General features: G+C 37.5%; 1 protein-coding gene across 3 annotated transcripts in view; it reads right to left on the reverse strand.

Annotated features, from left to right (window-relative positions):
* The window catches only part of STK32B (serine/threonine kinase 32B), a 159,403-nt gene that overhangs the window by 128,678 nt on the left and 15,242 nt on the right, over nt 1-15,483 (reverse strand). For all 3 annotated transcript variants that reach the window (XM_030492853.2, XM_030492852.2, XM_030492854.1), the window contains exon 2: nt 4,605-4,660. In XM_030492853.2, coding sequence (XP_030348713.1) covers nt 4,605-4,660 — 56 coding nt within the window. The remainder of the gene's footprint in view (nt 1-4,604; nt 4,661-15,483) is intronic.

Raw genomic sequence — 15,483 nt, forward strand, 5'->3', positions numbered from 1 at the left:
GGTAGCTTTGGAGAAGCTCTTCCCAGAGCAAAAGATGGGGAGGGCTGAAAATTTTGACTTATTGCAAAACACAGATTTCTCCTGTTTCCCATTAACTTCAAAAGACTTCTAGCTGCCTTGTGCTTTGTCTAGAATGAACAGCAGGGAGCCCGCGCACTTAGTCCGAATAAAGCCATTTGGTCTTTTTGCTAAGTGAGTACTTAGGCTTCTCAAACTACCCCATGATATGATTTCATGACAGGTCACAAAAAATGAGAGATGTGAAACTGCAGTCAGAGAAAGCTCCTCTGAGCAAGGCTGCTGTTAGGTGGAGAGCTGGCAGCTGGAATGCACACTTCATACTTGCTCCTGTATCATAATAGCATGCAACTTATGTCAGGTCGGTAGATCAGATGGCGCAGCTATAGCTGCTCTGAGTGACCACAGACCAGTAGAGGGGTTGTGGCACTGCATGGGCAGAAGACACTCACCTAGATGTAGGGTACTACAAGAAAGAAATCAGCTACATGTTTCACAGTCAGTGTGGGAATTGACAAATCTGCTATGAAGCATGTGCCTGAAATACTGCTACCTAGACTATTCTTACTCACATACTCTGAAAAATTAATGCTCTTAGTCTCAGCCTACTAGTAGAATTGGAAAGATTTACACAAAGAGGCTGGAGAATGGATGTCATAAATTTGGCTTTACACTGCCAGAGAATTTACTAGAAATAGGGGGATTTATTCCCAGATTCCCCCAAGCAAACCATGACAGCTGGAGCAGGGGCCAAGCATCTGCTTAGTACACTTTCATATTAACTCAAGTTAAAAAAATTGGTGGTTATACTGTCAAACAATATTAATATTCTGCAGTTGTGTGTTATGTTGCTTTTAGGATAGCAGCATATTTTTTCTGAAACACTTTGCATATTATTTAGTAAAGTACCCTCAATCAGTGCAGACATGATTCTGGGCCCCCATCTGTTCCACACCAGTGTAATTTCAATTGCCTCAGCAAAGGAAGGCAGGATTTTATGCCACCAAATTAATCAGAACTAAGTCCTATGTCTCAGCATCTTAGACAAATAGGAGAAAAAGTTTGTACATCGAAATCATAATTTGAATTAATTTAAGAAGGTCAGATTGTTCAAAATATCTGCTCCCATGCGCAGAGAACTTGAAGAAAATTAGTACTACAATATCCCTGAAAACTAGTTGTTGCACCTGAATACAAATTATTTTGCAGCTGTAAGCCTGAAATTATATGGTTACCGTTGCAGTAAAGAACAATGATTATGCTTGTATTTCATTCCTAGTCAGTTTTGTACTTACTGGATGACCTTCAAATAGAAACTTTTTTGCAATATTTCATTTGATAAGAATGGTGGCTCTACATACAACAACATGGAAAAAATTAGTCAGATGAAACATGAGAGAGCACTTTTAAGGTATCACGTGTCATAAAAAAGTAGGTGCTTAGACCAGTGTTCAGCATTTTTTGTTTGAGTGTTTTAAATTTTCTAATTCTGAATTGACTTAGAAGGCAAATATTTAATATATGAATAAAATCTGTTTGGACAAAACTTCTGACCTGGCCTACTTCAAATGTAGATGGAAATAAAAAGTGCTGGAACATGCCAAGCATAAATAGCTTAAAGGGGTTCAACAAAATTAAAAATAAATAAAATGTTTCCTGTTACATGAGAAGACACCAAAGCATAAGCAAAAAGCTACCTTCGCCTACCTAGCAAAGTAAGGTCACTGAAGCCAGCAAAGCTACTTTTAGAGTAGTGCCATATACCTCTCTTGGGTACCACTGTCACCCTTGCAGCAGCTCACAGACCTGTACCAGTATCCGTTTGTACATATATGTACACTGTGTATGTATACATGTGCCCAGGAGCGGGGGCAAGTGCTCAGTGAATGGTGACACACCATTCTACCATAGCTTGCATGTCACTTGGCTTGAACAAAAGAACCACTGACTTACACAGAAGCTGTGTAATGGCTGCAATGGTCCTATGCAATGGTCCTATGCAGGCTCTGAGCTCACCTTCTTTATTTGCCATTGGCCCCTTACTGGGGTGCAAGCTGAGCTCTCAAAGGACATCTTTGAAGTGAGCCTGATTGTTTCCAGAAAAAAGAGCGTGTTTCTCTTGTCTCCATACTCATTTCCTGCCCTTCTCACAGCTGCTGTGATGTATCTTCACTTTTGCTGGGGAAGATGCTACAGTGCATAGAAGATCACACCTGCTCTTAACATGTCCCTAACAAACAGAATGTACCAAGGCAGCGGCTTAAAACGAGTGGCCACTTCTCAGAAAGAAAAGCTCTTCAGATACAAAGCATTTGAAACCAAATGGCATAGGAATTCCTGTAACAGCTAACATTGTTACTGTAAATTGAAAATGCCAAAGGAAAAGCCAGGGAGAGACTTTCTGAAGCCATCTGGGATGTACAGACCATAGCTGATGAAAGAGTCGGCCCCAGTGGAAGAGGTGAGGTGGGGAGGTTCAACTTGAACCCTGTGCACAAGAGCAGGCTGAGCTGCCTAGAGTCTCTACCATACCAGATACCTCCTGCAGCAATATCCTGAAGATGCCTAAGGTTGCTGTAGCAACCAGAGTAATTTAAGAAATACTGAGAGAGAGATATTGTACCAACAGCAATAAAATAAAAAAGTAAAGCATATCTTAAAACATTCTATTGCTCTTAGAAAACAGAAAAGGCCACAGAGCAGCCATAAAGCAAGAAGTCAGTTTAAGGCAGGCGTGATACTGAACACTGTGTTATATGTTGCAGGGTGCTAGAGCACAAGAGGCTTCAAAGAGTAAACAGCTAGTCAATAGAGATTAGAGATCTTGCATCATTTGTTGACGTTTTCTGCTGCCAAGTACTTCTAGAAGGACAGTAAGAGGAGAAGTTGCCAGCAACAAGGCTTCTAAATGAACGATAAAGGCAAGGCTGACTCACAGAGAAAGGCACTTGAAATGGTGACTGATTTACCAAGTTGTGATTTGGCTATGTTGCAACAGGTCATTTTAAAATGGGTTTCTTTCTTTTCCTGTCTGTGGAAGGAAAAACAAGGCGATTTGTCAGATGTTTGCATTTGTTTGGGAAAAATAAGCCTGTTAGGCCAAGGATTCTTCTGTTGCATTAGACAGCTGCAAAATGTGGATTTAAGATTAGAGGGGATTTATGCATAAGTCCTTTCTTGCATTAAACAAGCTCTCTCAGGCTTGTGAAACTCTATTCCCACCCATACATATCCCCAAAGCAGGTTCGAAAGAACACTGCAGCCACATGAAAATTAGATGTTTTTAGAAATACGGAAACATTCAGCAGTTTCCTAAATGTCATGGAGAAGAAGTGGATCAAACATCAACCAACAACCCTTCAAATAAAGGCTTGTTTTATTTTCCTGCATGGTGTGGAAGGATGAGGGCTTCTTTGAAAGGACAGAAACAGCAGAGGTGTGAATGTGAAGCTCTGAAGAAAGAGAGGGTTGCAGGTGACCTTTGTGATGGTAGCATCATTTGCATATAAAATATCTTTAACTACTTAACCTGTACATTGCACACCTAGATATTCCATGATATTACATCGCTGTATTGTGATAATACACAATCATAGATCTCCATCTGCCCAGATTTTTAAGGGGTTCTTGAGTACCGTTTTGCACTAGCAGTGTATTCTGCTATTGACTTCAAAGACGATTTCTCTTGGAAGCTGCTGAACCGAATAAGGACCATGCCATGAAGGGCCATGCTTCTCTGCAAGAAGTATTTCCTGCCTCTGTAAAATGAAAGTAATTTTTCTGCATGGAAGTCCAAGAGCCAGCAAAATCCTGTTTGTGTTCTTAATGCAAAACTACAGAAGTAGCTCACCAGCACTCAGCTGGAGTATAATCAAGAATCATTGAAATCAAGATCTAGATAGCTATTGCTTGATCAATTATTGAAGTTATACTTCACCTTCAAATGTATTCCTGCAAGAAATGGTTTCTAATATTTTTATAATATGATTTTGTCTGGCTGCATGGACTTGTATTTACCCATATTAAAATTTAAAACCTTGTTATAGTCTTTATTATAGGAAAGACAGGTCGTCTACTCATGTGTAAACAAACCATTAATCTTCTCTGTTTCAGCAAAAGCCTGTTGAATTGAACAAACATTTACTCAATGATCATAATTACAGTGTATGTCAGTTTATACAGTCCCAAGTGTATTGAATCTATGTAAAGTGCCTTTAAAATACTGCAATTATTTTAAAGACAAAAAAAAGTCCAGAGATTTAAGAACAAAATCACTCTAGTGGACTTTCTAAGAAAGTAGCCTGTTCCTACTTTTTTTTGGTTTTAGTTTTGGGGACTGCTTTCTAAATTCTGTTAATCCCCATTGCGGAGACTGAATTATTACAATCATTTTTACTCAATTGAAGTTAGTGAATCTATTGTAATAGAAATAATTTAATGAATATCAGAGTTAGTTCTTACTGATAATTTTTAAGAAGCAAAAGGCTACAAAACCTATGTTCCTTTACCCCAGTCAGGTCACACCAGAAATACAGAAAGAAATTCTCTACTAGATTTTTAATTGCTAAAAATAAATTGACTCTTACCTTTCCAAAACTCCCTTTCCCAATAGCCCGCAATATTTGAAAGTGGTCAAAGTTAACTGCAAAATAAAAGAGAGAAGAAAAAGAAAATAGTTTGTAGAGTGCTAAGTCAGAATCAGAAATCAGGTAAGAAAGGAAATGTCAATGTTTCCAACTAAGGTAATTTTACCATGTGATATTAACTTTTTCTCTGAAAATACCAAATGTATTTAATAGCTAGCAAAAGGAGGTTTGCTTTACAGTATGCTCCATTCATTTTATTCATCAAGTCATCTTGGCCCAATGCCTCCAGTGCCCAGTATCTCCAAAAAGAAATACATCTCTGTCCTAGCCAAGTAGCCAAGTTAGCATTACACAGCTGTGAACAAAACCTGCTCAGCATTTTCTAGAAAGATTAATATCTATTAAAAGGATACTGAATAATTCAGGTAAGTAATATAGTCTGTTTACAGATACATAGCAATATAAGGATAGTATTGTTACAGTAATCACTCTGCAGGATAATACCCGTATTCTGTTACAGTGATGGAAGCTTGTCACATGATGAGCTAGCAGGATCAGCCCCTCTGAACTCTGCCACCTTAATACAATACATAATGCTAATATTGTAAGACTATTTCATAGATGTAGCATGTTTTGGGAGATTATATTTTAGCTTGGCAGCAGAATGGATTTACTCCCACTTCATGAAAATCTGACAGCACAGTCTGCCTTAGCACTGAAGTGGTTTGCTGTGATGGTGAGTGAGAGATTTCATTTTTCAGAAATTCCATTATTGTTGGTGTTGCATGAGAATGAACACAACATGACCTCCAAATCTCTGGTTCATTGGTAGGTCTAGTGGTTTAAAAAGAAATCCAACAACATCCCAAACAAAATCGATAGGGAGCCACTGAAACACAAACATGACAATGTGTGATACAGTTTTTACAGTCACTTGCCAGAAAAGAATCACACTTAAAGCTAAACTCAGTGAACCAGTGTTGACAAAGTTCAGTGCAATTTAACAGCATTTTTTAAAATTAAAACTTTCTTAGGTTGCTGGCTTTGGTCATGTACCTCCATCTATGTGCCCACTATTGCCGTAACAGGAATCGACAAAATTATGGAGACAAACAGTTACAGGGGAAAGGTGGTAACATGAGCAAATACAACAAAAATGTGACTTGCATCATAATGAAGAAAACTAATAATACTTTAAATGCTTGTCAAAAATTTGTATCATGTCAAGCTAAGCATTGAGTAGGAAGTTGCAAGGTTGATAGATATCAAGCCATTGAAAAGGGCTAAAAACTTATTTTCCCTGTTGCAGTAATATCTCATTTATGCTATTAACACCACTTATATTTAAGTATTTGTTTATGATTGCTTACATTGTCTTCAAGGAAACACGGTTGCTCTTTTCGTTAGTGCAGCTATAGCAACCACCTTCCTGGTAATTGCTGGAGACCAAATCAAATCCAGAGCTGACAGACTCTAGTCTTTAGCAAACAAAGATGGTAATTATGAATATAGCAGTTTTAGGATTTAGATACAAAAAAGAAAATGCATAAACATGCAAAGGATTTATAAGGTGCTTGGAAATTGTAAGACAAATTTTGTGCTGAATCATGTGAGATTTAGGGTTACACAGATGTTTGAAAAGTAAGATTGTCTGTCAACAATCTACAGCTGAGGTCTCTGCCAACAGTTTTTACAAGTGTAGTTTTTACCAGTGTAGTTCCTGCTGGTCAATACTAGTCTGATGGATAAGATAGTCAGTTAAGCAAAACCACCTTCTACAATGACTTACATCAACTTAAATCTTGTTCCCACAAGTCATCCCTCCCAAGCACATGCCCCTGAATGGAGGATTTGAGAGCTCAATGACTTGGATCTTTAAGGATCCTTAATTTAGGTAGGAATTTAACACAGCACTGAAAAGGTTCAAAACAATATGTTAATGACATTAATTTCTTTGATAGAGAAAATACAACAGTTTTTCCCTCCAGCATACTGGTGTTGTCTGTGCCACTCCTCTGCTTTCAAACCTTCTGATGCCCCCTGTTTATTTTACCCATTTTTAGCAAACACATTCCTTAAAGAAATCTTAGTTTGAGTTTGTTCTTTACCTTGCGGTCACTCAGCTGAGGCCAGTTCCTCAAAACAACTGGAAAACTGTTGAAACAATCTGTAATCATCTAAATTTCAATCAAGCCACAGAAAACTTGACTATGTTATTGCCCTGAAGTCTGGCTGGTTTTGAAATGCATCAATTCAATGAATTATTTTGGTTTTGTAAAGCTAAGCATTTATTTTTAACTATGAGAAGGACATTTTTTATTTTTCATAGAATTTCTATTCTATTTCTCTGAACTTCTTTCTTTAGTGGTGTTTATTGTTCTGAATGACTAGAACAATTTATTTTTTTAATTGGATTTAATTGTGAATTGGACTTCCATAAGAAAGAAATTATTAAATCAGTCACTAGGCCATGGAATTTAAGATGGATTATTAGTAAGTCATATAAGATTAAAAAACATCGCCACAACAATTGATCAGATTTCTTCAGTTTTTATGTTTAAGATTAATAGAAAGGGGGTTGTTACACTTTCACGTCTCCATTAAGAAATAAAAGAGTATTTTCTTTTTATAGTTCACTGTCCCATAAGCCTTATTTGAATCAAAGTACGATGACTGTAACATGTTTTGTGCAAAAGAAAATAAAGATAATTTAAAGTGACTGTGGAAGTATGCAAACACTCCTGAGCCAACATTATAAATGAGCTAGGCTTGCAGCCCACTGTGGTTTTCTGGAAAGGGCTCAGGTGTGTCATGAAAGTGAAACAACTTGATGTCTTTTGATCACTCAAACATACTCACAACATTGTAGATTCCAAAATTGGGGAAGTTCTTCCCTTGGGATGTTAGGAAAGAATAAAAAAAAGGGATACCTTTGCAGTTGAGACCAAGATTCAGCTGAGCAGAACTAGGGTTTTGAGCAAGAGCCTCAACATCAAACTAGCCATGAAGGAGTCACATTAGCATCACAGCCCTGATAAGCAGTGAACAGCCAAACTAAGTTCACTGCCACCTTATTACTACACTAGTCATTCTCCTCAGGTGTTTTTAATCTCACACTCTCAAAATTTGTGGTTTATTTTCTTCATCACACTTTTTTTCTTAGGTTCTCTTTGTCCTTTTTCTCCTTTTTGGTGAAAATTCAACACCAAAGGGTCAACACTTTTCTGAGAAGAATTACAGCTCACCACGACTTCTGGCATTTCCAGTGTTTAAAATATCCTGAAGTTCAGACACTGCCACTTCTTTGGTGCAATGAGGATATACTATTCTTGCCCTGTAAAACGTGACATGTCTAACTCTAGTGTTGTAGTTAATTACATTTTTCCTAGCACAAAGCCCTGCTGAGATAATGGTTTGGCTGGCAGAAGGACACTTTCTTCAGTAACAGTAATATGACTATTACTCCTTTGAAAATAGCTTTCTTGGTATCCTTTAGTCAAAGGGAAAAAAATATTCTTTCATTTTACCACTATACCATACTTTGGAGAGCTTAGACATAAGCTCTGAATTTGAGTCATAGAGTAGGGACATTTTTCAGAAATCAAAATTAGTTTATATTGTCTTCATCTAAGTTTTCATACAGGCAAAACCACAGAATGAAACTGTGAGCATTAACAACAGCATGAGAGGGGTTCCTTTGAGTTTCATTGATTTTCATCAATTTGGGAAAATCAAGAAGTATTATAATCTCCTGTCCTCCATCTCTATCCCACCTTCATTCCTCCCAAAAAGTCACCATTAATTCAAAACTGAGAAGGATTATGGAATAAAATAGATATTTGGCTAACTAAAGGAGAAAATAGATCAGCATTCATGACATCTGTTGTATGATATGGTATTAGAGTGATGGATGCCTGCTGATTTCAGCAATGAGCTATATGCATATATACTAAATTATTCTGGTTTTTTCAATTCAGTCAAACTGAAACAGGAGAAGTTCAGGTTAGATACAAGGAAGAAGCTCTTTACTGTGAGGATGGTGAGACACTGGAGCAGCTTGCCCATAGAAGTGGTAAATGCTCCATCTCTGGCAGTTGGACAAAGCCTTGGGCAACATGGTCTAGTGTGAGCCTTCCCTGCTCATGGCAGGGGGGTTGGAACTAGATGATCTTAAGGTCCTTTCCAAGCCTAACCATTCTGTGATTCTATGATTCTATGTTCAAACAAATTAATTCCATTGCACAGCTTCAAGTTTCTATTGATAATTTTAAGTGGAAGCATACCCTACCTTGATTATTTTTGTGGATTTGAATTAACCCCATGTAAAGCCTTTTTCAAGTAGTTTGATCTTGAACTAGTAAAAGCTTGAATGATGGTAATGGGATTCACTTTGATGGTAATGGAATTCATCATTCAGAATGATGATGGGATTCTGAATGAAAGCTGAATGAAAGGTTGCACCCTGCTTGCCAGGAAAAGCAAAAAAAAAAATGCGGTCCTAGACATTACAGATACTTGCTGAAATATACTAATATACTCAAAATCTATAAGGAATATCTAGAAAGACGGTGCAGTGGCTTGTGACCAACTTGTATACAGGAGTTCCTCTACTGCCACAGCCTTCTCATGTGACCTTAGGTAAGTGCTTCAGTACCTTCTACCTCATCTGTAGAAACATGGATCATTACACCTCTAAGCAGCTGTAAAATTAGGCATAGGAAATAATTTAGAGCCCAGATACGGAAGTAATCAGGAGAGCATCGACAGCCAATTCAGGTAATAGCATTTTATAAAAGCACTATAAAGACTGAAAGCCATTTTCAAAAAGCAAAAAGTGTACACCACTGTGGAAGTGGAGGTACAGAAATCAGTAGGTGGTTGACTCAAACTCCATCAACTCCATCAAACTCCATTGGCAACCTCATAGCTGAGAACAGAACCTGGCTCCCACTTCAGACCACACTATTTCTCAGGCACAGTTTTTCAACTATGTGAACACTGATGGAGCAGGGATTTGATACAAAACTTAAAGATAAAATAAATATTTCTTGTTCCACTGCTCCCCAAGGATAAAGGATACTTTGGGGAAATTATGCACATGACAGACTGTTGGGTTTTTACAACAATACTACAAAAACTGTAGTTTTAGTGGAAATGCCTATTACTCTTTTTTAAATCAGCATTATCTATATAATGATATATGTTAAAACAGTGAAGTGTTTTATATGCATTCCCTTCTGCTGCACTATTTATGTACAGTGATTTAATAATTAAAAAAAGTTACGTTGCAGCAGATCGTTATGTTTGATTTATAACATCATACAAGAACATGAAATTTCTACCATTTCATTTGCCATTTTGATAATCTAAAATATATTTTTTCTGTTAACCATCATTTGTTCAAGTATAAATTACATCTAGCTCAAGAGGCAATATATATATTGGGTGCATCCTACATAGAGATGACATCTGTTCTTACTGCAGCTGAGGAATATTTATATCATGGATGCGTAATTAGTCAATAACTATTACCTGGAAGAAGCTTGTATATCCAGGAGCAAATATTCAATCCAGTGGATTGCAATTAGAAAGAATTGAAGAGCTTTGTATGTCAAATCAATTTTATTTAAAATTCAGCTAAATTTGTTTTGAACTTTAAAATGTATTTTGGTATTATCATGTTTGTAAACTGAGAGTATGGAAATGCAGTTCCTATCTTTGGGAAATTCTGATACTTGAACACTAGATATGGCTCTTAATTGAGCAAAATAATTATGACTATTGATTTGAAAATGTAATTTTCCTACTTTATTTATTGAAGTATTCAATTTTAAATTTATACCATGTTTTCCATTTTAAAATATCGCAAGAAGATAACAACAATAATCAGCTTCCACTGTGCCTCAGCCCCAGAATTCTAGAATAATGTGGATCTCACAAAAGGAAATTTATACTTCAGTTTCCTCAATCAAAGTGAAATATCTATGTATTATCAGAAGACTTTCATTTCAAAATTCTTGATTGATCCAGAGTGGTTTCTTCCACAGTAGTGTAGTACTGTACTGTGTTTCCTGGCGATGATGAACATATCCATCGCAACGTGAGGTCTTTGGCTGGACTTTGTCTTCCATTATGTATGTATACCCATAGCACTTGCATGATGCACACTTTGTTCACTCAGAGGTGATGGTGTGTTGGATTATGTGAATTGTAAACAGGCACAAGATTTGGATCTACAGAAAGGAATAGGAATATCAGATTCCAATACCTTTGAAGAAGTGTCATGCCACAGAAATGTAGTCTGGCTTTGAAGTGACCCAAATGAAATCAATGTGAAAAAGTAAACTCGAATTCTATTCAAACTTTCAAAACCAGCTTTGTTTCCCTACTATGAGGTTTAACTTTTGTAAAGGAAAATAATGGCAAAAAGTTCAATTATCCATTAAAAACTTATTCAGAGAAAAATTTCTTCCTAAAAAACCCAAAACAAATTGACAGAGTTCCTTGCTATCTCCCAATATCACCTCTCAAACATGACAAAGTGGAAGTAACCTCTTCTCTAGGTTGCCAGAAATGGGGAGAAAACCTCAGCACTATGGTGTTGGAAAATTAACATTTTACACCTCTCATTTCTATATTCTATCAATAAATAGCTGATTCCATAAACAAAGGAGTGGGCTAAACAGCATCTGCTGTGATGCATTACAGACATTTTTATTTCCTTATGCTAATCCTCCTACGATGTAGTACTTCACAGGCAATTTAGCCACACATCAAATTCAGATGATGCTTAGTTTCCTCATCAAAAGCAGTGCCAACATCATAGGGTTCTACTATGTATTCAGTGAAATCCACCTCACATTGTATCGCTAAAAGTGTGTGGGGTTTTTTGTAAATGGCTGAGGAATTTTCAGAATGTATTAGTTAAAATCAATATTGGAAAGAACTACAACAGTCTACCATTCTCCAAAATGCTACAAAAACAAACTGGAAGAATTTGGTGGTTCAGCTCATGGTTTACACTGTTAGAGAAACAGGCATGTGTTGCTACAACCAGAAATTAACTTGAAATCGCAAAGAAAACTAATGTTTGAAAACAACCAAGCTGCTGAAGAAATAGATGCTAGGACTGATTCTCAGAACTCCTTCCCTTTTAATTCTGTAAAATAACATAACTCCTTTTCTAATACTATTCTGCCAAAGCTGTAAAAGAAATGAAGATGTAATTTTGAATAAACAAGGGAACTGCAACTCTTTGGTAAACAAGAATCTGTTTGAACACAAGATTAAATTAAAATTTCTCTCCAGAGCTGTTTACACCTCTAATAAGGCAAAAATAAACTCATACTGCCTTTAAATACATCTAGCCTGAAAAACATATCAAGCAGCTGCCTGAAACTGGTTAAAAAAAGTTTGCTCCCTGGGCAAGTAGAACAAGCTGCAAATCATGACAGTTTTTCTTTAAGAGAAGTTTAAAGTGAAACTACTGAGTGCTATCCTACAATCTCAAGACCTCTTTTGAGAAATTAGAGATATATCACCAAATTAAAACTAAGTCATCCTGATGCTTTGAGGAATGTGGGTGTCATCTTCTGTGAGCCACTGGGAAGGATTTACAGGTAGCAGAGGCTTGTCAACAAGTCATTGAAGTCAGCACAAGAAATCCTATAACTGTAAAATGCAGTAGGACTTTGAGCTAAGAACAACGTCATTCATTTTTCTCTACTGAAAGGTTGCCCTATGGTAGCCTTAGTATTGTTGTCCACCCATGTCTATGCAGACTGTTTGTGCATTTCTGATTTGGTTGGGGTTTTTTTTTCTGAAATCAGAGATATTTCAAGAGATACTACTTTTCATTTTGCTTTTAGTTTTTTACAGGAAAGATTTCTATTTTCAGACAGCCTAATAATGAGAGGAAGTGGAAAACACCTATATTTCCCAACAACATGAACATAAATCACATGTTGCAGAGCTTACACACACAACAAATTTCTAAGATCACCTCACCAACACTGTATTATAGCCCTTCTTTATGATCCTTGTCATGTGATACATTGACAAGAGCACATAATCATCCAGATTAAAGACTTGCTCTTTGAAACCTGTTGTCTGTTAATGACCAGAGCCTGGGTAACCACACAAGCCTAAAGACCAGAAAAGATCTGGTGGCAGCTAAAAAGTTGCACTGGAGCTACGTAACATGAAGAACAAATTATTAGGTTATTATTAGATTTGGTGCATTGGAAAATAATGCAGCTGATTTAAGTCCATAACCTTGACCTCATTGCCACGCAAAAATGATTAGGGTTTAGTTAGACCGTGTCAAATCTTCAGAATAACCATACTTTACTATAACAGGTCTTTGCAACTGATTTAGCTGCATCTGCATTCTGTTAGCATATAATATTCAGGTAAGCTATTTTCAAGTAGAAAGGTTTCTTTTGCATAGACTAACTTGGTTTAGGAAAGTAATTGGAACTTCTGATATCATCTTAATCACTCATCAGTGTATCCTGTTATAAAGCAGTAATTTATAAAATTTTACTATTATAAACAGACAAGTCAGTGAATTTCTCTTTTTTTTTTTTTAAGATCAGTGAAAGTTTTAATTAAAGATTCCTTTTTGTTGCTATGAAAACAGCTTTGTTTTGCAACAGGACAGAGATTTGGTTCAGAAAAGCTATTAACTTAGTTGCAGCACTGGAAACATCAGAAGTCATCAAGAAACAATTGAATTAATGCACCAGACCTTACCACAGCCAGTGAATAGCAAGAAAGCTTTTCTGAGTCTTCATGCTGTTCATAGCTCTTTCAAAGGTTAAACTTGACATAGAAACTAAGGAAAAAAGTTTCAGGAACTGCTCAAATATAACATGTCTTTAAGACCTTTTACAAGTGATAAAACATAGCTCCCTTCTGCTGAGAAAAGAGAGTTTCTGATTGACCATGTTGCTTACTTAGGAATGAGCTGACAAAAAGAATCTCTGAAATCTATTGCAAGGAGAAATGGGTTGACAAGTATGTCCAACAGAAAAGATACTGTTTGAGAAAATGTATCGCTAAAATACAGAAAGTCTAAATTCCACTTTAACTGTAATAGACTTCCCTGTGAGATCAAGAAACACGTATTGGTCTATGAAGCATCTTTTTCAGCTAGAAAGTGGGAATATTCACCTCCCTCGGAGTTACTATGAGAATAACCTCATTAATAACGGAACTGGAAGGCTCTCTGAGGGAAGTTGCTATGGGAATAAAATATCAAATTTCAGTGGACCAAACTGTTTTCTCCTACAATAAATTTACCAGAGTGATCCCCAGGTGAAGGAAAATTCTTTAAATGAAATTACCAACAAAATCCTCAGTGAAAGATCCATCAATCTTATCCATGTGGAGGCCTCAATAATGCCAAACATGCCAGAAGGAAGCTAAGAAACCTCTTTGCTTTAAGCTCCTTTGGCCAGTGGCTCCTAGAACACTGTCCTTGCAGAGCAGGGTTTCAGACAATGAGTTTTGGAGCCACGTGAATAGGATTTTACTCAAACACCTAAACAAAGTATGAGCTGTTCTCCTCTTTTTATTCTAAATTCAGATCCTAGAGATGAGGAATCTGTCTCCAAAATTGGATCTGGAAGAATTACTTCTATATTTGACCACATCTACAAATGAAATTCTGGAGGCAAATAAGGACACTAAGGGGTCAGAAAGATTCACATTTCAATTGGGATTGCCTTCCATTTAGCGTTTTTAAACCTAACTAACCCAGTAGGCTTCAAATGAATGATGCCATTTCTAATTTGCCACAGAAGTGTCCCTGAAGTTCAGAGCCGTAGGCTTGTTTTTCATTTGTCATTGTAAGATTAAAGCTCATCAGTTTGATAGCAGTGATGTTCCCCCAAGAAAACACTTTCAAAAGAAGCAAGCAAGCAAGCTTGTGGGTTATAAATGTGGCTTTCCAGGTCTGCTTTATCTTTTGGAATTTGAAAGTAGTATTGAAATTGATATAATTTGAGAAAAAAAAAACATTTGAAGATAATTTCTGAAGATGTCCAGGCATTTGTGTTTAGTGGCCCTTCCTCATCAAAAAAGTTGCAAGTATCAACATGAAAAACAACTTGTACCTCTCAGGGCTCTGAGGGCACTAGCAGGCCTTGCTGGCCATGTCCAGCTTCCCCTGCCCCACCACCACAAGCTGCCCATGGGCTCAGGAGCCTCATTGCAGTTCAGACCTGGATCAGGCAGCTGTGAAACAAGAAAGAACCATGAAGCGCAGCTCAGAAAAACCATGGCAGGTCCCTTCAAAGCCTCCTCATGGCTCTTCTGAGCTGAACATCAGTTCAGTCCTCACCTGAGCTAGATTGCAGGTACATCTGTGCCTGGCCATGCACCTCAGTTACCCTCTCTTGCTGAACTGCACTTATATCACTGACCTGCTGTGTTCACTTGTCTCGGGGTCAGGACATGCAATCACAGAACCACTGAATCACAGAATCACAGAATGGTTGAGGTTGGAGGGGACCACTAGAGGTCACCTAGTCCAACCTCTTTCTCAAGCAGGGTCACCTAGAGCACATTGCTCATGATTGTGTCCAGACCTCTTGAATGCCTCCAAGGAAAGAGACTCCACAACCTCTCTGGGAAATCTATTCCAATGCTCGATCACCTGAACACTAAAGAAAGAATTCCTTCTGTTCAGGTGGAACTTCCTGCAGTTTAGTTTATACCTGTTACCTCTCATCCTACCACTTGGCACCACCGAGAAGAGTCCATCCCCACCCTCTTGACCCCCTCCCTTCAGATACAGGGCAGCTGCACCCTGCCCACTCTAGCTGGATGGGGGCATTTCCAGAGCTACAGCCTGGGCCATGGCGTTACAGCAGTG

The sequence above is a fragment of the Strigops habroptila genome, chromosome 7 (assembly GCF_004027225.2).
Source record: "Strigops habroptila isolate Jane chromosome 7, bStrHab1.2.pri, whole genome shotgun sequence".
NCBI lineage: Eukaryota > Metazoa > Chordata > Aves > Psittaciformes > Psittacidae > Strigops > Strigops habroptila.